The sequence below is a fragment of the Rhipicephalus microplus genome, chromosome 5, assembly GCF_043290135.1.
Source record: "Rhipicephalus microplus isolate Deutch F79 chromosome 5, USDA_Rmic, whole genome shotgun sequence".
Taxonomy (NCBI): Eukaryota; Metazoa; Arthropoda; class Arachnida; order Ixodida; family Ixodidae; genus Rhipicephalus; species Rhipicephalus microplus.
In genome coordinates this window covers 220108046-220120792 of record NC_134704.1, presented here as the reverse complement: position 1 = coordinate 220120792, position 12747 = coordinate 220108046, and the positions used below count along the sequence as shown (strand labels likewise).

Genomic DNA, 12747 nt, shown 5'->3' with positions numbered 1-12747 from the left:
GATGGGTATCAGTAAAGGAACCTCCCAAAATGTCAGCTGGCAGTGCATCTCTAGCCTAACTTGCCACATTAATAAATCTGCAATTGCAAACCTGCCAAGTCTTCTGGATGGGCCGGGAGACTCCCGGATTTCGATCGTTTTTTCCAGTTGTACGGTTGTCATGAAAATCTCACGGAAATCGAAATGTCTGTGCCATATCTGGCCGCATTGACAAAAAAGCAGGTAAATCCGCTCTAGGCTTTTCGAACCTAGCTTCATTTTATTATAAATGAGTTTAAGAGCCGTTCATGTAAATGTACAGTATAATCTTAATGATGCGAAACTGCGGCAGATACGAATTTTTAAATTCCCCAGCAAAATTTTACTATGTTCATTGGGCCTCAATTCGAATATTCTGAACACATTTTCTAATCGCGGCAAGTGATACGAACTTTAGTACGGAAACCGTCGAACAAAGGCCGAGAGCAGCCTACTCGAAGCTTCGGAAGTACGCGTGCGATCGGCGCACTACAGTACGTGTGATTGTCGTTGCCAAAACCGCTGAGGACGAAACCGCGGTCGCTCTTGACACTATCATGTATATGGCGACGACGTAACTGAGAGAACCCTGAAAGTGTGCGCTTAACCAATCAAAGCAACGCCTGCTTTCCGCTAACTCTGCGGACAAACCTGCGGCAGATGCTATCATAGATGGCATAAAACAACTTAGTTTTGAAGGCGCTTAGAAGTGTGGCAGCTCGGCCTAGTTGGTATGGCATGACGATACTTATAGCGCGAGAACAAAACGACGACACAGAGACAAGAAGGACACGAAAGACAATTTGGAAGTTAGCACTCGTGTCTTTCATGTCCTTCTTGTCTCTGTGTCGTCGTTTTGTTCTCGCGCTATAAGTATTGTTATCGTTTGAAGGCGCGTTCGCAGCCAAGCACATAGGGATTGTAAAATGAACTACGTTTGCCGCAGCCGCTGCGCACAAAACCGTGGTCGCGGCGATGCGATAGCGATCTACGAGCTCCGTGGGCATGCAACGGTAGGTTAAAGGCCAACTCCGGTGATTTTTCCACCATGTCAAGGTAATAGTGTTTTTATTATTCTGAGACACTCTTGTCACGAGCCCAATAGCTGAAAAGCTCAGGAAATTTGAAAATAATTTTTAATAGGCAAAAAGGTGCAATACCGATACCGAAACCCAACCCGGCATCCTGTCTGTGTATGACGTACTCTTTGGTAAGAACCGGAGGGTGTATACTGGTACCGCTTGCGCTGAGTATGAAAACTTTGAAAGCCAGGCCAGCGAAGCGCCGGCCAAGCAGTACAGATGAAGGAGGAAAGGTTTCTCGTGCTATACCCGTGCAAAGCACCACCACAGTCGATTTTTGACCAGCACAATAAATGCTGTAGCGGCCAAACAGTGATGCCATCTGCTGCGTCACTGTGACATCATGCCAAACTCTACGTCACACAGACACTGTTGCCAATAATTCTGGCAAGCGAGGTGAGCTTTTCGAGGCAATCTTTAAAATTTATTTCCAAGCAATCAGCACATCTCTCAAGTCAGTAATTTGGCATAAATGACGAAAATGTGCAAAGGAACGTATCCAGCAAAATTTATTGAGATCCACTGACCTCAAAAAATCGTCAGAGTTGGCCTTTGAAGGCAGTAAATACTTAAAAAATACAAGAAATTTCACAGTTTCGCCGCAAGAGTGAAGCAATACGACAGCAACAACTTGGAATGTAACGCTGAGAACAGCGAGCAGATCGAAACATGCAGCGGGCTGCTCACACACAAATACTCGCAGGACGCGAGCGAACTAACAGCGTCTACCACTCGACACGTAACATGCTGTTTAAACACAAACGATGCACGATATGTAATCACAAGTACATATGAGTACAAACTAAAAAGTGTCCCAGTGTATGAAGTGTACCTTGCTGTGTATGAAAAGCGCTTGGCCACTGTATGAAAAGCGCACACAGGCATCATCCATGGGGCAAAGTGCACGTGAGAGATAAGCACGCGCTGGCGGATCGCGACGAGCTCGACGCCGAGGGCGGGCGGCTTTTAAAGACTATAGTCTTTCTTAGAGACCTTCGAGGTAATAACTTTGGTCTGTCTGTACATTTGTCTGTTTTTCCACCCTTAACGGTACTTTAAACTACCAAAGTGACCAAACAACACCATCCGCAGCGCCCACCAATATTACTCGATATTCAGCATTAATACTTGTGTGATTGTCAATTAAAAAGCAAATATTGCACATATCTGAGGTACCATAATAACACGTCAATATTATGTATGTGTACTTTTTACTAGAAAAGGCATACATAAGTAATTTTAAGGATCGTAGCCTTTATAACGCTGCGCTGGCCATGCAACGCTTACACGAAGCGGCAAGTGTTTCCAACGCTTTGCTAAGACGACACGGTGCTGTCACCTACCCGTCGCTTCGCGTTCTACCCCTTATTGCCTCAGAGACGGGCGTGCGCGGCGCGCACCCCGTTTTTCTTGATAACTGTCGGATAGCGCTCATGTCTCACGTGTGAGGTGACTTGATGCACTCGTTCGCCTCCGCTGCACGCTCGAGGCACTCTAATACAGCGCCTCCAGAATACCATTCACTGATTTTTTTCCACAGAACATCAGATAAACGCTTTGTTCATTCTCTCCAGACGCAAGACTATCGTCTTTCGACGACATTTGCGGTGTAACATGCAGATACAGGGCCAATTTTTTTTCTTTGAGTGTTCATGGATATAGATACGTATACATATACGATGAAGGACGGCGGCGGTGGCGACAACAAAAAACAGCCTGGACTGTCCATATAATTACTATCGCAATAAAAAGGAGCCAGACGCGTTTTGGCGTTCCTGTCAAAAGAATCTAGCGGTGAGCAAAGCTTTGACCCACGCTTGTGTGGCAGACAGCTGCGCCATCTCGTCCGTTCACGTGTGTCCCTGGCAGACACATGCGAGTTGTTTTGACTGAAATAAATTCTGCTAGTTGTGTTGATCCTTTGAGACTCTCACCGTAGTGAAAAACTCTACCCTCGTGTGTTCGGCCACTCTTAGCCACTATAAGACTGCAACGCTGATGTTGGCGCTTGCGATTGAGACCCCCCCTTTTATACCTTTTTGTTTTTTGCGATGTTTTTTTGCTTGGTTTTGTTTTCTTTTAATGCCACCCCCTCCCCGTTGCGGAAATCTCCTGGCCGGTTTCAGAATCCTTGAACTTGGCAAGTATGCAATTGTAAAATATTGTGTACCGACCTTCCACACATAGTCACGCCTTTGCTATTGGACGTATGCTTGAAAAATATCAGCTCTAAACAAAGTGAAGGTTTATAAGAATGCCCTTTCTTAACTTGTGTTTTTTTCTTCCAGACCACACACTGCGCCTGTGGAATGTGAAGACGGACCAGTGCATAGCTGTGTTTGGCGGAGTCGAGGGTCACCGAGATGAAGTCCTCAGTGCGGTCTGTCAACTTCTTCCATTGTCTCTCTTTTCTTGAAAGTTTGCCAGCCATATTTTGAAAATATATGATGTTTTAGAGTAGCTTATCAAAGTTGAATACTGATTCCACACATCCACCGGCTGGTAATGTAGTGGTGCACCCCTACTTTACTACATAGAAATCTTCTTAAATGTCTGTGTCATCATCATCACCGCATGGCATTATCTGTCATTGTGCCCGGCCTCTCACAAGCCTGTATTGATTAACGATGAATAGAATGTGCTCTACCGCCACCCTGTGCTTCACCTTCACCCTAATAAATGTCAGGACATGCCAAGTTCTTCATGTAGTCACTACAGCTCTTAGTATATGGAGTTTTTTTACTAATAACTAATAGAAAAAAATGGCTAATTCCTGTTTTTAGGAATCGATATAACACGAAGGAGAAACGTGGACTCGCACTGGTAGATGGGCATTCATTGTGCATTGTTTCGCGACAAGGGCGAAGGAATGAAGGCTGCAGTAACAAATTTCAATGTCATGCAAAGAACGGCAAGCAGCTCGAACTTTGCAGCGCACACCTCAAGCAGAAATCACACACAAATTGAACACATACAGGACGAGCGCAGAGAAACAACTGTCACAATTCTTACCTTGGGTGTGAATAGCGCACTTCTTTCGTAAACACGGCTGCAGCAACAAGTGAATTGACATTCGTGCTCTCTTTAACTACTGTAACTTCAAAGCAAGCTTGCGGTGGAAGCACAAAAGGTACAAAGAACCCAAATCCTGAGATAAGCGCGCATGCGAGTGAGCCACAACGCTAGAGAACATCTATGCGCATCTTGACTGCGCCATGTGCAGGCGCGCTTGCACAGCAACACGTGGGGTGGCGTGGCACGACGATTTTTAGAGCCTGCACCCAACATGTGCCCATCGTGCCATCTCGCTTCTGATTATTAAAACACGCTAAAGTTTACGAGCTCCGAGGACTGCCAGCTGTAACATGCTCAATGATAACAAGTTGGAGAAGGGTTGCTTTGTGGCCTAGTCGTAACGTCACGTGCTGGGGAACGCAAGGTCGTTGGTTGAGTGCCATGCGCGGCAGAACTTTTCTTTCTTGTTTTTTTCTTTGCACTCTATTGGGGAAAATTTTACAATGGATACGGCATAAAACACATTCGTGTTAAAAGAAAAAGGTGTGCTGCATTGATGTTACCCTAAACATAGGAAAATGCTGACGTTACTTTGGCATCCTCTTTAATAGACTACTCAGCTGTCATGAGTAAGAAAGCACGAAGCACAGGCGTGTCTCTCAACTCCATTCACTGCAAGTGCTCTTGAGATAAATCGGGACAATAATTGGGGAGCCTGAGCCAAGACTTTTTTCTTGTGTGCCCCAGTCATGTTATTGTTGGGGGTTGCAGAGATGGATTGGGAGAAGATATGAAGGAGCAAGAGCTCAAAGGAACAAAACTTAAAGTTTATAGAAGTGGAAAAGAGTGGGAGGACGAGATCAACTTGAAGCAAGGCATGTAGTACCGCTTGAGGCTTAAGCGAGAGAAAAACAGGAACTCTAGCGCAAACTGCGATAGGCCAAAGGATGAATTAGATTGGATCAGATAAATCCCACTGAGGTTTTACAGAAGGAAGTCAGAGTGCCCGATCTACACAGTTCAGATTCGGTTGAGCCAAAGAGCAAATAAGACGAGGTTTGTAAGTGATGAACTGAAGGGAATGAGCTCAGACGGCACTGATAGTGATAACTAGCACAGGTGGAAGAGCTGTATGCCAGTGGTATGGAAGAGGGCACGGAGAACGTGACACCTCCAGATACTAAAGAGGCAGGGCATAGCGCTTGGTTGATGAACCGTTATATTGATGAAAGAGGCATGTCGAAATGGCGAGAGAAAGCATGAGAGAGGAGTGCGACGAAAGGAGTGCTTCAGACACAAAAAAACAAAGTCGAGGCAGTTACCAAAAGGCAAGAAAGGTTGCTGGTAGACGCCCAAGATCAAAAGGAAAGAATTCTGCAAGAAGGGCGAAAGTATGTTTCACGTATTTCGAAGCAGAGAAGGTTGTGAAGGATAGGATGCAGCCTGGGAAAGTTGGTTTGAAGAGGGAAGATAAACAGCTGTAGCGAGTGATCAAGAGGATGTGTAGATACGCGCTGACTTAAGCTGGTTGTGCTCTATTGGTTAGTGGAAAATAGATTCTGGACAGTGGGATACGTTACGAGTGACTTTATAGGTATCCTTAGGCTGAGTTTAGAGCTCTTTAAATATTGTATTGCAAAATGTACGGATGTCTTGTTTTATTGAGTGTTCAGTGTTGTGTGCAGTTATTTTTTGAGTGTAGCCGTGTAGTGTTAAATGAGGAACTGGTAGACATGTTAACAATTGAGTGCAGAGTTTCATGCATGTCGGTGAAAGTGTGTGATAGTGTGGTATTGTGCCAAGGGATATCAGTGAAAATGTGCGGGTGTAGAAGGTGATGCGCCAGCCCGCGCATGTTTGGCCTCAAGTCATGACACTGATAGAAGAACAGAAAGCTCAATTCACAAGTAGGAAAAACAAAACCAGTTTTTTGAGAACTCTTAAAATGGGGGGCCACTGTCATGAGTAAGAGGGCACGTGCCGGAATGGGGCGCATGCGCGCGAGACCCTCGATGGTGCTAATACGCGTTACATTCACGTACGAGATTAAACAATAATGCTCAGTACACGCGAGCCGTAATGGGAAATCTCAGAGGATGAGCTTTCACTGTGCTGCAGAGCTTTGAACTGCGAAGGTCAGGAAGATCAGCGTCGTTATAGTGATGAAAGCAGTAGCTGCCCGGTTCTGAAGGATGTTGGTGTGAGGGGCCCGGAAAGTGGCCGTAGATCTCAGAAGACTCGAATGAGGCTGCCCGGACTACAGCATTTCCACCTCGAGCCAGAACGGATGTGGGCCGCACCAGTCATCGGAGTGTGTCATCATAAAGGCCATGATGCTATGGACAAGTTGGGTTGACCAAGCAAGCTGAAAATCAGGAATAAGAGCGAGACACCGACAACGATGACGGTGAGATGGTACCACCTCGTCGTAGCTCTGCAAGTGGCATCAGTACATTAAGAATGTTCTACTATTGCGGGAGCGCATGACAGAAGCCACTGAGATGCCATCTTGGCTAGGGAGGCTTAGGACTGAACTTGACTCGGATTGATATTAGTTCCGGTTTCCTTGTATAGCCGAATATTATGTATGTACATGTTTCTTTATGAGATGGAATGGAAGTGTCAGATTGTTTGCCATTTTGGGTAGTATTACGATAGCTTTGCCGTGTTACCGCTGACTCGTGTATCTCTCTCAACTCCATTCACTGCAAGCGCTTCCGAGGTAAATCGTGACATTATCATTAATCACAACGTTAAATAATCAACCAGTGCCAGTGATACATTGAAAATGTCTCCCGTGTAACTCAACAGCGAATATTAAAAAATCGCCACACGCAATATAATAGAAGCTGATCAACTAATACAACCTAACCAAATCACGAAATGAAAGTAATTACAGTTGCTACTCAGTAGCGTTTGCTAAATATATTAAGTCTTGCGCAAAGCTGAAAATGTGGCAGACTAAAGATACATAGGAGTGCCGAACTACCGACTGTTTATTCCCAACAAAGGCTGGAAATCAAGTAAAAGCATCTTCAGTGCTAAAACCCAGAAGGTTGATACACTTGAACATGGATATATCTTCGTAGGGGATCGCAAATTAGTTCCATATATGAAAAGTTTGATATAACAAAATAGAGGCCCCGAGAGCTTACCTGTAGTGGATCATCACCTGCAATAGGTGCATTCAAGAATGACAACTAATTCTGCACACACGCCGCAAAAGAATGATTTATTTGCTTGAAAAAAAAAATCGCTAACCTTGGCCTCCTTCTTCGTTATTGAAATGCTGAAGACGCTAGTCTCGATCTTATCACAACTAGTGAACTGCGACGTCTATGCGCTCATCGTCGGGCAACAGCATATAAATACGCTGTTGCATGAAGCAGCCCTCATAATACTTTTATCATTGTTTTCATTATTATGAATACTGCCATGTATTAAAACAAATAATAATGCGAGAAGGCTACTCTCGTTCTTGGGCAGTTTGTGGCCATGTCCGCTAGGGGATGCGGTCATCATGCGGCAGCACATACCGTGCAATGGCTGTATGAGTCGTCTTGTTTTTGCACATGTGTAGATAACTCTGTCTCTAGTCATTTTTGATGGCGTGTGCCACTGGTGCTACCTCCACAAAGACTACGTGATTTGATGATGAGCCAAGGGCACAAAAAGAACAAATATATGTTACGCTACTATTCTACCATTTGCCACTGCCAGCATTTCCAAATTACGCTTCACTTTCTCGTGTTGCGCGCGCCACCAAAGTGACTCCTTGTGAGCGTAAGTACATTCACTTAAAGTGCACTTAAGTTGCCACATGTGACAGGGGTATAACTGTGACATGCATAATCTAGTTTATCTCCTAGAATGCTTAATTTGCAAAATGCAATGTGTAAGCGAAACCGAAAGGCTTCTGATATCGGTTTAAAACCACAAGGATTATATCGCTTCACTTCCTCACCTTCCAATATCAGAGCATGCTAACGTAATGGCCTACACAATTGACATCACAGCCACAATTCTGAAGTGTAGTTTCTGAACGGATCATGACAGTAAAGTTTGCGAATAATTTTTCATCCTTACGTTCAGTGCAGACACAGGCAGTGAGTGGAAGTCTGGGGAAACTTAGTGTCTTGCATCAGTGACTGCTGTCGATCTTATTGCTTGTGCCACCTGTAATCATTTTGCACGTGCAGCAAGTTCTGATTTGGTTGCTAATAAGTAGGATGTGATACTGGGCTTGAATAGACATATTTCATGTTGGATTGTTGTATTTGCTTTTATGATGTTTGTGCTCACATATCCTTGTAACCGAAATGCCAGAAGTGACAGTAGTACCACTGTCACTTCTGGCATAAGTAAAACCTCGTTATATTGAAACAGGATGAAATGAACTAATGGATATGACAAAGTAATTATAATTCCTCTTTAAATTTCTATAGATGCCCACATATTTCAAGCCTCATTTCAACGAAGTAAAAATTTCCTCACAATGGATATAACGAACCATTCTTCGTCTGCATTGAGCATTTACTGATCATTTTGGTATACGTATGTCAGTTCAATATCTTATAGCGCGCGACGATTTACGTCTCATCACTGCTGCAGTAATTCAAAACTCGCGCCTTGCACTCCCCGGGAGCTGCCTACGGCCTGCCAACACACCTGTGGGAGCGACTCTCTGCCTCCCCTTTCCTCAGAAACTAATGGACTCGCCCGCGCAGTATCTCGCGCGAGCGTGCGCGTCAGCCGGCCTCGCCTCTCCTGTAGAACTTGTTGACCCGGTCGCCCATCTGACCTCCTCCCCCCCTTCAGCTCGCACGCCGCCCGGCGATGGAGATATTGGGTTTCTTCCTTGTCTTTCACTGTGGAAGAGCTACACCACCTCTATCAGTTTCTGCCGCTATACACAAGATGGACAACGACAGCGGCAAACGTAAGCGCAAAAATATACAGTCGAGCAGGAGTTGGCTATGTTGAAAGCCGTTGAGTCTGGCATCAAGAAAAAAAGTGGCCGAAGCTGTCGGTGATGTTGCTGGGTGCCACGGGTGACCAGGCCCTGATGTCGTGGTACGCTCTCCTTGACGCCGGCGTTGTGCCTGACTGCGACACTTTCCGCATGTACGTCGGTGCCGATGCTGATGCGGTGACAACCGAAGCTTTGTCAGATGCGGGAATTGTGCCCGCGGTGACGGGCGTGCATGGCGACAGTGACGAATGTGTTGACATCCCGAGCCTAATGTTGGCGAACCCGACGTACCGACGCCCGCACAAGCGCTGGATGGGACAAAGCTGCTGTGCTGCTTCTTTGGTGCTTACGATGATGGCGAGGACGGTCTCAAAATAGCTGCTGCAGCTGAAAAAGCAGTCATCTGCTTCAGGAAGAGTCGGCAAAAGTCAATAGTATTATGGACCAACTTTCTTCGAAGTGATCTGCCAGTTGGTGTGCTTAATTTGGCGGTAATAAAGTGCATTGTTCTTCGTTATTTTGATACCTTTTGCCTTCGACGGCCCTTTCTTTTTGCGTGGTGGGCTGCTGTGATATTCGTTGGCGTGTACATTTTCTCTTGCTGGCTAATTGTCGGTAAAAATGAATATTGGCTATAACAAACTAATGGTTATAACAAAGTAATTACGACTCCCCCTTCAATTTTGTTATAATGAAGTTTGACTGTACTGACAAAGGCTGGCCCCATGGCCAAAACATTAAGAAACCATTCTGTTACTGATCGTGCCTTCTTTTTATTCATATAATTCATCTCCGTCCAAGAAGTTATTCCTTGCAAATATATATATTTCTGTGACGTTGAAGAGCAGAGATATTTATTTATTTATTTATTTATTTATTTATTTATTTATTTATTTATTTATTTCAATACCCTCAGGGCTTGAGGGCATTACAGAGGGGAGTGGGTTACACAACATAATGAAAAAGTGGAAAATTGGTGGTTACATGGATCAGTGAAGGAAACCAAGAAGAAATAATGCACATTATAAGAACAAAAACAGGTATTAAAGAACTACAAAGCTTAACAGGTCTACTGAAAAATGGAAATACTATATTTCTAAAAATTATGGCGACAGGTTAGTTATAGCAGCCTTAAACACAGAGGTATTAGACATCTCGACTACAGATCGGGGAAGGTGATTCCAACTTGGTGACGTACGGGGGATGAATGAATTGTAAAAATGGTTGGTGTGGCATGTGGGAATGCCAAACTTATGACGATGGTCGATGCGAGCGGATACGTAAGAAGAAGGGGTTATCAATTTATTCTTAAGGACTGAATTGTGGTAATATATATTTTGAAACAGGCAGAGGCGAGACATTTCGCTACGTTGTGAGAACAGAGGTAATGATAAAGTTATTTTCATGGAAGTGACGCTGGAGGTGCGATGATAGTTGGAAAGAATGAAACGAACAGCCCAATTCTGGATGGATTCAAGCGGCTGCATTTCCGATGGAGGCGGAAATGTTGTAGGCCCGTGTGCTCAGATTTGGGTGCACGTTAAAGAACCCCAGGTGGTCTAAATTTCCGGAGCCCTCCACTACGGCGTCTCTCATAATCATATAGTGGTTTTGGGACGTTAAACCCCACATATCAATCAATCATGGATGGATTCAAGCTGGTGAATGAGTGTTTCTTGGCTGGGCTCCCACACAGATGCAGCATATTCCATTTTGGAACATACTAATGATTTATACAGAAGTAATTTTACTGGAAAGGAAGAAGGATGAAAATTAAAGCGTATAAACGCCAGCGTGCAGTTAGCATTATTGGTTACATGTGTTACATGCATCTTTCAGAAAAGATCAGAAGTGATGAGTACGCCTAGATATTTGTAACATGACACAGGTTCTAGGTTAGTATTATTAAGATTATAAGAGGGCAATGTTGTATCACGACGTGAAATGCGCATGTGCTTGCATTTGTTAGTGTTTAACTCCATGTTTCACGTGTTAGTCCAGTCACGGACACGGTTTATATCTGATTGAAGAAGATAGACGTCAGAGTCGCAGTTAATAACACGGCATATAACACAGTCGTTTATGTAGATGAGGAAAAGCAAAGGTCCCAGCACAGAGCCTTGAGGCACGCCCGATTCAACTGCAGAAGTGATGGATGAGGTGTTATTCACAGTGACAAATTGAGAACGATCAGTGAGAAAAGAGTGAAGCCATTGAAGAACGTTTGGATCAATGTTAAGTTTGCTGAGTTTTAAAAGAAGCAGTTGATGAGAAACCTTGTCGAACGCTTTTGAGAAGTCTAGGAATATGCAGTCGACAATGGAACCCCTGTCAAGAATGGAATTTAGGTCATGTGTGAATGTCAAAAGTTGTGTTTCACATGAAAATGACTTGCGAAATCCATGCTGGTGATCTGTAAAAAAGGAGTTTAACTGTAGGAAAGATGCGAGATGAGAGCAAATAACATGTTCCATAACTTTACATGAAATACATGTGAGTGAGATTGGTCGATAATTATATGGAGAATGCCTATCCCCAGACTTGTGCAAGGGAATCACCTTCCCTACTTTCCAGTCTTCCGGAATGCAACTGGTATGAAGTGATTGCTGAAATATATTAGTGAGAATGATGGCACCGTACACTTTAGTACTAATTAAAAACTTTGAATTGATGCCATCAACACCACATGATGATGAAACTTTTAGATTTTTTATGATTTTTTTTATACCAGCAGCATCAAAGACAATGGGGTCCATTGTTAAGAAATTCGAACTAGCATATGTGGGAGTTACGGAACACACATTTGGGGAAAAAGCAGAAACAAATACAGAGTTTAGAACATTTGTGGATTCATCAAGTTTGATTATGCGATTGTTTGCATCTTTAAGGGTGACTGAGGAATTGTCTCTATTGTTGACTACATTCCAAAATTGCTTCGGGTTGGTAATTAAAAGAGATAGTAATGTAGTATTGAAAAATGAATCCTTGGTATCTTTTAGGGCTTGTTTGTATTCCTTAGCTACGGCCTGATAATCACTCCAACGTTCTTGAGTGCCACTTACCTTTGCAGAGCTTAAAATGCGTTTTTTCTTAATGCGTAGTCGTTTAAGTGATTGACTGAACCATGGTGATTGCATGGTGATGTGATGACTATGCGTGGCACATATTTTTCTATGAGTGATAGAACCTTCTCTTTGAATATAGTCTAGTTAGTATTAACGGAGCGATCATAAAAGTTGTGCATGTAATCACTTAAAAAAGCTCCTACTGTGAGGTACTGTGCAGGTGAAAAAAAAATGAAGCAGCAAATGCTCGCTTAGCCCCTGTAAGTAGGATATGGAATGGAAAAGATCAGGCACAGTGGTGAGCACTAAATCTAAGATGTTAGATGTGGTAGATTCTTGTTGCCTGTCTCAAGCTGGGACAAGTTAAAATCGTTGCACAAATTCAAAAACGCGTCTCCCGCTTCGGAGAAAGGATGACAAGTGGAATGCACGTTTAACCAAACTATGTCCTACCAACTTGCCCAAGTTTCCACGCTTCATAACGTCATTTCTAGTATAACGGGCTCTTTTTCTTGTTTTTTTGCTCCTCCCAGTGTTTTGATAAGTCTGTTTGCAAAGCTAGGTCATTTGCCTACTGCCTCCATGTCAAGATTTT

The 12747-nt window shown here is 43.8% G+C and overlaps 1 protein-coding gene across 5 annotated transcripts in view; it reads left to right on the top strand.

Moving 5' to 3' along the window:
- The window catches only part of LOC119173516 (polycomb protein EED), a 172163-nt gene that overhangs the window by 94899 nt on the left and 64517 nt on the right, over positions 1 to 12747 (top strand). For all 5 annotated transcript variants that reach the window (XM_037424314.2, XM_075896520.1, XM_037424312.2 and 2 more), the window contains exon 7: positions 3389 to 3480. In XM_037424314.2, the coding sequence (XP_037280211.1) occupies positions 3389 to 3480 (92 nt within the window). The remainder of the gene's footprint in view (positions 1 to 3388; positions 3481 to 12747) is intronic.